We start from the raw sequence: 13,701 nt of genomic DNA on the forward strand, positions 1-13,701 counted from the left end.
GGCTACAAAACCTTCCTCTCACTAACTGCCTGCTAGCTTTTCTGCACTCAGGGACTCCAGCCCTAAATTAAATTGCAAACTGAGTTTGTCATAAAAAGGAGTCAGGGCTTTTGAAAAGCGACAGAAGCAGAGAGAAAAGCCTTTGTCTTTACCGTGTGCTAAATTAAGTGGCAGGCTCTGAGCCTTTTTCGCTTTGATCCCCAACTCACCATTTTCCCTGACTAATGACAGAACATAGCCCACATATCATGTCAAATTACACCACCTGAAACGGAAAACTTCAGTGGCATTAATATATTTATCGCAACAAATTGTTGTTGTTTTTATTCCTATTCCGATTTCTTTTTTTCTTTTTTTCTTGTCTCCTCTCATCTTTTCACCGGGGCGAGCAGATTAATAAGGAAGCGAGCAGGTACTAATTGAGTGGAATTCCAGGTCTCTTGTTAGTTTGCTTGTTAGTGATGAGGACATGCCACATGGCATTTGATGTTTTGTTTACACACAAGAAGATGTTTGAGGCATTGTGCAGTTTGTCAGACAGAGGCCTGAAATCCTGATTAATGCTGAGCAGTTCTCAGCCCGCGCCTCGTTTCTGTGATATTAAAACCACTCCTCATTTCTGTCTAATTCTCACTGCAACACTGGCTACTTAACACTCAGGCTTTATTCAGCAGGAAACTGAAGCCCTAAGACCCATGAAGTAATGATTATTTTAGCTTTAAAAGCCCAGCATAGGTTGGTATGAATACACTTAAAAGCATGAAGTGGATGAAAGGTAAAGGCCACAAGCAGTTTTTGTGCGTTCTTTAAGTCTTTGTAATAGAAGGGAAAACAAAGCACTCTGATGTTGATTTAAGCAAACCTTCAGAGATCTGTCTAATTATGCCGACGCAGGCTGTGAGCACATGTGGACTCTGTTAGGCGGCTCGGCTGACCAGTGGCCGGGCTTTTAGCAGGTTCAGAGTTCACAGTTGTCCTGAATTAGCCGCCGCCATTCAGACAGGACCCCGACACCGGCTCCACTAGTGCCCGCCCCTTAATGGTCTCTTCCTGCAACTTAACACATAATATTTCAGATTTACTGACTATTACCAATAATACCACGCCGGTAGCAGTTCCGTTTTGCAGAAAAAGGAAAGATCTGAATAAAAGAGTTAATTGGTCACGAGGCAAAAAAGGATGCAGCGATCTTTTGAGGGTCATGTCTGACTTTCTTTCTTTTTAATTAGAGATGACACATGACTCAGAGGTTTAATTTAATTTTCTCTTTTTTTCTGGATTCATCATTTTTTTTACAAATGCAGATAAATGAATTGCATTAATCTATTTAATCATTTATTTTTTAAATCATTTTGTCGTGTAACTCTCTTTGTCTAATTATAAGTCAATCTAAATATTCTCATTTTAAGCCGCCGTATATTTTGGCATCTTTCTATGAATAAAACAACCCAGGAACTTTTTTTTGCTGCTGATGTCTTTAACTTTGTGCTTTTCTTCTATTTTCAGATTTTATTTTAATCATTATTATATAAAGAGTTTATTTGTTTTGATTTGACTCTGTGTATTTTTAGGAGAGTTTTTCATATTTTAAGACTGCATAAGTTGAAGTGAAAGTTTCCGTTGTTTTTACACATTAATAAGTCATACTAATCTCAGAGAGAGTGTGCTGCTGTCAGTAAAATCAATATGTTGACAAGCATGCTGAAAAGAAAATACTCAATAAAAAGAAATGTAGTTTTTCCCTGGAAGATCAAGGTATTTTTGTTTCTTTTTCTGCGATCCACAGTTCCGTCCCCGCACAGAGATTGTACTGATAAAGTTATAATTGGCTTTTGGTTGGTTGGAGCTGTTTACCGCGCTAGTCATTAAAAGTATCCAAGAATAGCAAATTAGGAGTCTGTTAATTCTGAAAACAAACAGTGTGTGACTGAATCAGATTTTTTTTTGATCCCGCCAATTGATCTCATAGCGATGACGGAATAATTTTTTCATGTATTATTCTTTCTGTGCCACACATTCAAGGTGAGGTGCTACAATGCTGCTTACATCTTTATTTTCAGATGCTCCCTCTCACATCACAGCCTAATTCCTTCTATTCTCCTCCTCTCTGCCTCGCGCTGCTTTGCTGACACCGTGTACCCATACATTCCTAGCCTTCATACATTTGATCATTTGTATTCCCAATAAAGGGGGGAATTTACAGCGTACACTCCTACTTCCTGTATTTCAAGCCTGCATTTGGAGGTTTACAAATGAATGAGGGGGTTGCACTTGTGTCTGTGCGCCTCTCCTGAGATCACCTGGCACACTTAATCAAACATCCCGGCTTTAATTTGGTTGCTCAGATTCAGATGCTCAGAGAAAACAACATCTACATCATCATCTACTACAGCCGACAGCAGGCAAACACACATGCAGAGCGATGCACAGGCACACACACAGATGTCTACACGTTTGTCGGCCAGAATTGTTCATCTCTGACATTTTAGATCTAGTTTAGGAGTAAACTTTTGCTACTCACAGATTTTTTGGTTTGTCCACAAAATTCCCTCTTTTTCGACTCAGATTTAGCAGTTTCCTTTCTTGGTGTAGCAGAGCCAGCGACAGTTCAGCCTGTCACATGCTGCTCTAACTAGACGGTAGCTCACACTGGGAATGTGGTCGCCCCACCTCAGTCACATACTGTAATTTAACACAACCAGTCTCAGTGTTTACAGCATTAAATAACAAACTTACCAACAAGTTTGTGATAGTGTTTTTTTTTTTTTTCAATCTGTATTTCTCCGGCTGCAAAATGTGGAGATGTGCTCATTTAAGCAGTCATTTTACAGGTTACGGTTGTTTTAAATGGTGCTAAACCGTGCTGCAAACCGTCTCACTGCAGTGTTAGCAGCCCTTCATTTACTCATGTGGAGTTTAAAGCTGCACTTCATTTTCACACACTCGTTCTGCCGGCGGTTCACTCCGGATTAGAAGTCAAAAAGGGAGAGCAGCATCACCCACCGCGTTAGTTATTGAAGTGAGAGATGACATTTAGCTGTAGTTAATTATGTATGCAAAACTCGGCTGCATAGCTGCTATAAGAGGTCAGCTTGACAAAGTAACCCCACACCGGGGAGAGTCTCATGGCAATGAGATAGCCCTATTAAAACACACACACACACACACACACACACACACACACACACACACACAGACTTTTCTTCCCCATGCTTTGGCACTCTCTCTCACTTTTCCTCTCACTAATGTTTCGTATTGTTTGCGCTTTAAAATAAAACAACATTTAATGACTGAGAATTATATGTGCTTTAATAGTTTATTTTTCTAGTTTATCTCTGTTTTCACTCATTTATTTCATCACTCGGCTAATTTAATATCCACTTAAGTTATTTTTTTCTATCATAACGATCACGTTGATAAGAAAAGATTGTATTAAACTCCACCCTATCATCTTTAGTAATATCCCTGTTATTGTGCAGTTTTACCATCAGACTTAAAATAGAGCTTCATTTAAAATAAAGGAATTCATAAATTATCTAATATTGTTTTAAATTGAGCGATGAACGAAATTCATATTCAAACTAACACGTTCATTGTGTGCGTGTATACGCCTCTTCTCTGTGTGTCTTTGTTCACATTTGTGTGTGTGTGTGTGTGTGTGTGTGTGTGTGTTTGCGTGTACGTGTGTTTGCACGGTTCAGACTGCAGCACATCAAAAGAAAGTGGGAGATTTTCATAACTATTTTTTTTCTTTGTAGTTCTTTAATTGCGTCCCAGTGGCTTTCTTTCCCTGGACAGAATCTTAAACAAAACATTCTTTTTTTGTGAGAAGAAAACCCAACTTCTTTTTTTATTTCTTTTTAAACAACAGACAAGTGTCAGGGTCGTTATTTGGGAGGGGTTTTTTTTTTCTGTAGTGATTATTAAGAGGAACATTTTAAATATTTATCCACAGTTTTGTGTGTATGTTTTATTTTCCCGTCATTTACCTTTTTTTTAAATCACTGTATAGTTAACAGAATTTTTTCAGTCAGGTTTTGACCTTTTTGACACATTATTGTTTCTGTTTCATGCTGGCAAATAAAGACATGTCCAACAGTTATTTAACAGAAATGACCAGGTTTCAAGCATTTTCTGTTTAATTATGTCGGCATGTTATATGAAATTTGGCTATATTTAATCAGGTGCTTGAGGTTGAGAGCTTCTCTATCTCTTGCAAAGACGGTGAGAGTGACTTGTGTCTTTCAGTAATTATCACAAAAATTTTACAATAGATGGCTAGCAGTGCTTTTAGTATATATTCAATCACTTCATTTTTTTATTTATCTGCATATGAGAGTGATATAAGATGGATGTTTATGTGAGTATACTTTTCATACACATTTAGGTAGACACACACTCACTCACTCACACACACACACACACACACACACACGTTCACACAGATGCGTGGTGTCACCTACAGAGGCATCATCCCTTACAGTCAAGCAGGGATCATCATTGCACCTGCTAATTACCACTTCCAGCTGGAGAGTTAAATGGAGATCTGTTCTATGTCTGACCTTTGACCCCGTGCTCTTTATGTGACGCACTTCAAACCCTGTTTGGGCCGGGCCTTAATGAGGCCCCATGTCTGCCCTCTGTGGGCTGTGCGCTTTGGATGCCCCGCTTTCATCCCGACCATCTTCCCTTGATGTAAATTGAAAAGATCACAGCTATGGGGAGAAGACCTGTACTGGAAAGGCCCCTCTGCATAGATTATGAATATCATAACTCAACAGTTTCTCTCTCTCTCTCTCTCTCGCTCTCCCCCACCCCAACCACCCACTCCCCTTTCTCCCCTCCTGCCACCCTTTCCCTGTACAATGCTATAGTTCTAATTGGACCCAATGGGGGACTCTCTGCCTTTGATCTCATCACCGCCACTGTGACTTTACACTAAAAAATGTCACTGCCAAATTGGGTTATCACCTGTAGAGCCTGGCCTTCCTCTGATGCCTGTACGCATCTCGTTAGCTTCACTCAAACTGTAGAAGTTAATTAGTTTGACAGAGCCATTACCGTGGAGGCATACCTGATGATTGTATTGAGTGTTGGCGCCACATTCGAATCTAACTATTAAACACACATTTTTTTTTTTTTGAGTTGGATGTGAGAGAGAGCTCACCTGCGACTGTGCTTCATTTTCTTATTTGAAAAACTATGATCTGCTATTTGTCCTTCACTACTTCTATATTTGTTATATGTGACATTTTAATTAATCATCATGTGTGACTTCAGAAGAATATTTTTTATCATGTTTAATATTTCTTTGAAGTTATCCTTTATCATCCATTTTTGTCCCTAACACCGGGACACAAAGCACAAGTGAAGCGGTGTCCCCACCTCATTAAAAAAGTGTTTGCAGCGCTCTCGTCCGTTCAAAGCTGCTGTACAGAACTCTGTGCGCAGAGAGTAAACTCTATTCCGTCTATTCTGACAGTCTTTGGGGTATGCCTCCCCCACTTATACTGACATTGTGTTCGCTTTGATTCATCCCCCGAAAAAAAGGCAGTTTAATGATTTGCAAGGATGAAAAAAAAAAAATCTGTGAAAACGCACATAAACATGAAATATTAATTCCAGAAAGAGCTTTACATAAACATAAAAGCATTTAGCACAATGAGTGAATATGGAGATGACACTTGTTAATTTATCCGTGATAAACTTCCTGTTTGATGCCTGGGAGCATTTGCAATGGCTGCACGGGGATGATGTGGAGAGTGAGAAAGCCCAGGGGGGAGGAATCGACGCTGTTCGTTTTGTCTTTGTCCCAGTTTAAGACTGCCACTCTCTCCGTCTCGCTTTCTCTACTTCTCTCCTTGTCTCACTCAGCCTCTTCTTCTTTCTGCCCGTCCTTTGTACGAGCTCTGCTCACACTTTGCTTCTCCTCCCTGAAGTTCTCCAGAAAGGCTAATTGCAGACGCCAGACCATGATACCCCTCTAGCGCTGCAGCAACTCAGCATGATGCATTTGGCCTACTGTGATAGAAAAAGAGCTGATCAAAATTGAAGAACTGGGGTCATTTAATGGTGGACAAAACCTGTAATTTTCTCTTGCTTTCATCTCTTCTTTCTTCTCTCTGTGCCTTCAAACACTGCTTTTTCCAATTAAAGCTTATAACACTGGAGCACAGAAATTGATGTAAATGTTACACGTTGATTTAAGAAGGTGAACAAGCCAGACATACAAATATTGGGGGGGGGGGGGGGGGGGGTAGGAAAAAATATTGATATATCCTCATCCTGACTCTTGTGATGCAATTATCATATAGTGGTTCCAAATAATGATTTAATAAACAGAAAAATGCTGCTTTAAAGAGATTTCCCTGCCAATTGGACTCACTGTGTCACTACTTATGACATGAATGAGGGTGAGATGGACAAAAGTTAATTTGCTAATGCAGAAGATAGGGGGATAAAAGAGGTGGGATACTGTTAGACATTGTGTGATGTTTCATGTGTCATTTAAAAAAAATTAAATTATTGCAGATTGTATCGTATCATATCGTATCGTACTGAAGTTAAATAAAGTGATTTCATGGAATGGTTGTATAAGTAGCTGTGTGCTTTATCGTACGGTTACACTACGCTTCAAGGCTAACCCTTATTCAGAAATCAGAGTGATGAAGAAAGATCCAACATCCAAAAAGTTTTCTCTGCCCTGTTGTTTAGCCCAAGAGCAAGACACTGAATCCTTGCCTTCACATAGAGAATAAGCAATGACTTCTGCTCATTATATGTCATTATATGGTTTAGATAAAAAGATAATATTAACATGTTTTGCTTTAATTGAAGTCAAATGTTAAATGTATAGGTTTTTCTTTTAAGTTGTGATTCCCAGCTCCCGTAGAACCCAATCAAATGTTGTGCTTTTGTGAGAAGCTGGCACAGCCCACACAGAGAGCAGCAGTCGTTCACTACCCTGCCTCCTCCTTGCTCTGCCACAGCACAGTCAGATGACTGCTGAGCAGGTGAGGAGAGCCTCTTGACAACTTCCTTCCCAGACTCCCCGGGGCCCGCTGGCCAGGGTGAATCTTTTGTCATCCTAAAACAAGCTCGGGCCTGCTGCTCCTCCACTCTCGCCTGGAGTCCTGGAGACAGAGCCAGGAGAGGGGGAAATAATTAAAGACATTTTTATGTCAAGAGTCCCTTTCTGGAGGGAGTTGGGGAGAGCCAACAGGGGAGGGGAGAACAGGAGGACTGAAAAGGAAAGAGGAGGAGAGGAAGAAATGGAGGGAGTAGTGAAAAAGGCTAGACATTGATGGGAGAAGAGTTTGGGTGGCAGCACAGAGACAGAAATGGTGAGAGAGGAAGGATGCAAGCGAGTTTCCATTTCCTCTCTGCTCTCCCCTCCCTTTCCTCCGCTCAATTAGCAAAGCAGCAGGTGCTCTCAGCAGCACAACAGATAAGCTAGAAGGGAAGGCTGAAGCTTTTCCCTTTCTTTTCTTTCCTTTTTGGGATGACCTGCAAATGTGATACTTCACACCCAGAATGGGCGAGCTGTTTCCTCCACCAATTTCAGAGGTGATAATTTAACTTTTACCCCTCCTTCTCTCCACCCCCCTACCCCATCTCTCTTTCTCTCCCCTTCTCTATGTGTGTCTCGTCCGCTTTGCCTCTCATTGTATTCCACCAGGTGTCTTCTCTGAAGAGCAAGCTGAAGAAGCAGTCAACAGCAACAGGGAGTGGTGTGGCGAGGGCCTTCCTGAGAGCGCAGGCTGCTCTGTTTGGATCCTACCGAGACGCCCTCAGATATAAACCTGTAAGGATGCAGGCATTCATCTCTGACAATCATCTTTTTGCATCATATAAAAACCAAATAACTTTTTCTGCCCTGGACAGCAAACAGACATATTTAGATCATGTTTCAACAGTTAGTCATGCTTAGCTACACTGTTAATACAAGGTGATTTAAAGAGTACAGTTTTCATATAAAGGCCAAAGATAGTGTTTTCATTCACATTCAGAGATATTCACAGTCTTGTATATATTATCACAGCTCCTCAGAATGTGTAGCACGCTGTAGTGATCTTAGTTTGGGCGAGTTGAGTCAGACACCAGTGCTGTCTGCTAAGACTGGGGCGGTTTTGACTGAAGGTAAAAGGTGTGCTTTTAGCTTCGGTGAGAGCTAAGGTGGGCCTGTCTGAGGCAGTGAAATGTCAGAGGAGCTGAAAGGAGTCAGGACGTTCCCTTTGAAGATCCCTTTTAGCCACCTTTGGTGTTTTACTCTCCTTTACTAAGCCCCCCTAACATTTCTTTTCTGGATCTTTTCTGCTTATCAAGTCTGAGTCAGAGCACGGCAAACTACAGCATGTCCTGTTTGTCAAATAGCGAAGCCTTTGTTCCTTTGGCTTTGAGATTAATTGGACTTTGTGGACTCCTCGAGTCAAGATGCTACATTATTGATGCTGTCTCTCTTTTCTCTGTATACAGACAGTATACGAACAAACTGCCTCCCCTCTGACACCAGCGCTGAGACTCAGTGAACGTGTGTGTGTGTGTTTGTGTATGTGTGAGCACAACATGCAGGGATTTCTCAGTTCCCTCACACTCACACTATGTTTTCTCTGAGACAGGATCTGCGTTAAAGGAGTTTACATGCATGCAATCACACACGAGCATGCACAAACTGCACGTCTGCCTACATGAGGAAAGTGATGATGCTTGCTGTGTTCTGATATTTGTGAAATATCACTCTGCTAGTTATGGTTTTTGGAGCTTAGGAAAGGATCTTCCTAGACACAGAGCACTGTGGTTCAGAGGCCCATATGCCTCAACAGAAGGAAGGGTGTGGATGCTTGGTGGGAGTCTTGCTGAGTTGCAAATGAAACAATGCTGGAAAATGATAATGAGATGAAAAGCAATCAGCTGATTTGAACAGCATTTCTCCGGTCATCAGTTTGAACTCAAGTCAGCGCTCCCCCAGGTGCTTTTCACTAGCAAGAAGCAGCACACGTCTGACGAAAAGAACCTGAAATAGCTCACTCATTAGTTTTCACCACCATCGATGAAGCTAAGTCAGGTTGGTAGGTGTTGGTGTGCCATCGCTGTGTCCTCGGTGCTATTTAAGGGCAGCAGATGTGTGAGGAGTTCATATCATCCGACCTGATGTGAAAAGTCTTGGTAGGGGAGGATCGAGGCGCTATCACATGATTAGCAGTAGTAAAGACTATTATAGACACAAAACTTTACACATTTCATAGGCACAGCATCAGTTCTCTACAGAAACATTTAGAAACATAAAGAAAGATGTGTTCCTGTCAAATGATCACTCTAAAACATTAAAGTTGTGAGTGTTATAATATACTTGTCAAAACAGCTGTATGAATAAAAAGCTCAGTTTGGTCTGGTTTTATTTAATCATAAAACAAACCTATACATAACACATGATAATATTGGGTATTTTGGATAATAAGGTCCTCCTAAATACTGAAATTCATCTGAAGAGAGCTGACCACTAGTTTTTTTTAATGTAATGTCTGTCTTTATGCTCTCCTTCTAGATAAATAATAATATGTATTTAATTGTATTTCATTTCAAGGGCCGTTCTTTGGCTTAAATAAAGCACATTAGAAACATTAAATAGAAGCATTCACTCTCAACCCCCTCTAAACATGCAAACACACGTTTCTGTGTTCTTCCATTCCTCATTGAATTGCTATGTTTTCTAGTCTTCTTTTAACATTAAGTAACAGCCCTAACCTGTCTGCTTAGTGCAATTTCTGCGTTTGTACTGCATCTTTCAAACTTACATAATTGAATGACAACTCGGTGTACGTATGTGTTTCAATAGTGATATGAAGTCAATTCTAGAGTCCTTGCTAATAAATCAAAAACTTGGCACTGATTGTATGTTATACACTGTATGTGTGCATTAACTTCAACCCTAACCCTATTTACTTGACAATATGCAATGAAAGACACTATTAACCCATGGTACCTGTGATGATAGCAGAATTAGACATTAGGAATAGTGTTCACTTATCATGCATTTACAGTGGAATTACCCCTTTAGCTGTTTGACATGCTGTTTTTGACATGTGGTGAAAAGGAGCTGCCACCTCGAAGGCTAAAGCCTCCATTCATCAGACATATGCTTTAACCACTGAGCTAAACCTGCATCCCTCTTTTAGCTGTTTTAATAAGATGCATCCAAGTTCTTTCAAGTTTATTCTACAGAGATACGAGTTGTGAATGTTTAACCCTGCAGATACAGTACCAGCCCAGCCAAATGTTCTTTTCTCTTGATAAACTTTCTTCAAAATATCAACTTTATTTCCCACTAACTGTTAAGGCATATTTTTTTTTCAAGCTGAAACTGGAAGTTGTCATGGTCTTCTTTATTGTGAGCGACCTTTGTGACCCTGTTAAAATAGATCCGTTCTCTGTTTCTCTCCTCATTTAGCAGCAGTAACAGTTTGCATGCCGTGCAGGCCTCTGTGAACGACAGGATTTTGTTGGATTCTGATGTAAACACAGACCCAGACTTAAAGTTTTCATTTTCACTAGCAGCTAGTTGTAAGTCTCGGCATGCTGTTCAGTTTTGTTCGCTGCAGCATGGTCTCAGGCTGTAGCAGCCAGATGGGGACTGGAAAGCTTATTAAACTACAACAAACTTGTTTTAACTGTGTTTTTTTTTTTTTTTAACAAGAGAAAACGCCTTAAAAACTTTCAGTGATGTAAGTAGAGCAGTATTCCTGTGATGTAATTTGGGCCACTGGTATCATCCGCCCGCCCATCCTCGACAATGGGGTTAGTCTCCAGTGTTCATAAGTTGTTTTTATGTGTCACACTATGCTCACAGCCTCAAACAGACAAAGCACATTGTTTAACACCAGAAGAATTTAGAGCATCATTGAAATATGTGAGAATTATGTTAATTATGAGAAAACATGGATTGGAAATGACTGTGGGGCTGCTTGTGATTGGCCTGCAGTGCTTCTGTTGTCATCCTCCGTGTCTATAGCTCACAGGCCGACAGGCATGATGTAAGAAATAGTAATAGCGTGCTCATGTGGAGTACTGGGAAGTTTACTGGGACACTGTCTTCTGGTTAAGGGGAGATTGGCTCTGCCAGGGGAACTGTTCTATGTTTTGTGTTGTTTTCCTTTTTTCTTCCTCCTCCTCCTTCTTCTTCTTCCTTCCTCTTTTATTCCTGTATCTCTGTTTGAGTTACTTTGGCTTTTCAGGCCCACTTAGCTAACTAATGAAGGAATCAGTTGAAATGCTCCTTTGTTAGAAAAGACTTATTACACTGTGTAATGATGATAGACATAATGTTGGCATCTTACTGCTTTGAATCATTTTAAAAACTGTTTGGACCCCCGGCCATTTAATGCACCAGAAACATCTGCTGTTGCTCCTGAGGCTTATTCCTGGACCTAATTTGTACATAGAAAATGAGCCAAAAGAATATGTTTTAATTGTTTGTTGTAATTTGTTTCAATAACATCTCCTTAAACTCCTCAGGGGGAGCCAATCACTTTCTGTGAGGAGAGCTTTGTGAACCACCGCTCGAGCACCATGAAGAACTTCTTGTCCATGGCTGTCAACCTGCAGCTCTTCAAACAGGTACAAACTGCTGTCACATAGTATGTGTGTATTTTTATGTGTGTCACAGCTTCTTAGAACAAGCATTTACTTCTCATTTTGAAAAGACTTTTACCACAAATACTACCTGAGAAAATGTCTCAAATCTGGACGTGATATTGAGCTTCATGCATACAAACAGGTTTTTATATCCTCCTGAGAAAATAATTGTACATAAAAATTCTCCTGCTGTCACTTATGAGTTTATTGACAGCTGCTCGTCTCTGTCCTATAAGCTATAGACAAGCATAAATAGAAAAAGATGACTGAGTGCTTATTTGGCAGGTAACTTGGTCCTCTCCCATCAATGTCAGTTTATTTTTGAGCTGATTTCTTATTTAGAAGGTTGAGCGTCTTCATTTTTACAGATGAAAGTTTCCTCTTGTTCTCAGCAGACTGTCAGCTAGGTAAACTTAGCATTTTATACCCTGACAGTTGAGTTGTTCAGAGTGAGGAGGAACGGAGGGAAAAGAGGCCGAGAATTATAGACTGTTATTGACCCTGAGAAACAGTTTACTGTGTTTATCTCTCAACACTGTTTGCTCAGTTTGGCTTGGCTTTGAAAATGAAAACATGATGAATCAGACTAGTTTAAGTATCCCTATAACACAATATATATCAAACCTTCATCCTGGGTTTAGCACAGCTTTGAAAGTGTTTAAAAGCATTAAATGTGGTCTGACTTTCCTCAGAAAATGAGATATTTACACCTCTATTAGATACAGTATTGTCAGTGCTGCTGTGGTCATGTGTGTATTTATTTGCTCTGTGTGTGTGTGTGTTTGTGTGTGTGAGGCAGTATGCTTTATTCATGTGTGGTTACATGAGTTTCCATTAAAACCACTCATGTATACTTTATATGTTTTCCCCGCTAAATCCCCTCCGAAACACTAAGAGCCAAGTGTAGAGACACCTTTGGCCCCGAAGAAAATTTCCTCTCACCCCCTTGAATTTTTCTTTGTGCTCTCTGACCCGTGATAGCGGTGTGATTTACCCCCGAGAGCTACAGCGCTGCGGCCTCTCAATCAGCCTTTTGTTTCTCTGGACACTCTGCCCTGTCTATAATTTTCCCAGGCAGAGCAAGATAGCGAGCAGCAGTTCAAAGCATCCTCCCGGCCTGGCTCCTCTGCCTCAGCGGTAGCATTGGGAAACCGGCCCTTATCTCCTCCTCCTCCTCCTTCTCCTCCTCCTCCTCCTCCTCTTCCTCTCCTGCACGGGGGATGGGGTTAGCTTATCTCCTCCACTCCTCTTTTGACTTAAGTGAGAGAGGCCAGCGGTCCACCCGAGCTCTGCTCCGGCCATGACCCACATCCGCTCCCAAACACACAAACAACGCTCGACTTTTGTGTGGCCACACACATACACACATTCATTTTTATAAACATTAGAACACACTGAGAGTGGGGAGGATGGATGTTTTCCAGTACCTCAGCCACTTTTTTTGTGAATGTTTTCACATTTATTACACAGTTATTACATTTAAAGCCTCTTTTCTTTTTCAATGATGCTCCAATAAAAGAATCCATTGTCTTTAATGTTAGCATATTGCACTCTATTTATAGGCCTTTATGTGGGACTGCCATCTCATCAGTATTACCATAATTAGAAATACATAAATAACATTTGGCAACATACAATGAGTAATACAGTCAGGGTGCTGGACATTGCCATACACAAAAAATAGATTGAAGTCTGAGTAGGAAATTCAGCAGGAGACAGTATGAACCCTGTCCACATGGCATTCTTTTTTAAACTTTTGTTTTGTTTATTATGTAGTTTTTGTTTTTTTCACTGGCTCCAGGTAAAGTAAACAGTTTGTGTTTTAAACCCCGATGGAATTGTTGTCAGAGGGGAATCATAGAGAGTCACACAGTAGCTGCCTTTTTCAAGCTTTGGGAGTGTTAACATATGGGTTGTGTTACCTAATTAATAAGCAACCAATCATTAGTGCTAGACTAGACTGAAACATGGTGGTTACACCATATTTTTTTTAGGTGTTCGTATCATTTATTTGGGATTTGACACCTACATGTCATCAATAGAAGGACAACCTTGAGCCAAATTCAAAAC

The 13,701-nt window shown here is 40.6% G+C and overlaps 1 protein-coding gene across 2 annotated transcripts in view; it reads left to right on the top strand.

Annotated features, from left to right (window-relative positions):
- Positions 1–13,701, top strand: part of dennd1b (DENN/MADD domain containing 1B) — a 109,904-nt gene that overhangs the window by 71,542 nt on the left and 24,661 nt on the right. For both annotated transcript variants that reach the window (XM_020655533.3, XM_020655541.3), the window contains 2 exons: positions 7,679–7,804; positions 11,512–11,613. In XM_020655533.3, the coding sequence (XP_020511189.1) occupies positions 7,679–7,804; positions 11,512–11,613 (228 nt within the window). The remainder of the gene's footprint in view (positions 1–7,678; positions 7,805–11,511; positions 11,614–13,701) is intronic.

The sequence above is a fragment of the Labrus bergylta genome, chromosome 6, assembly GCF_963930695.1.
Source record: "Labrus bergylta chromosome 6, fLabBer1.1, whole genome shotgun sequence".
NCBI lineage: Eukaryota > Metazoa > Chordata > Actinopteri > Labriformes > Labridae > Labrus > Labrus bergylta.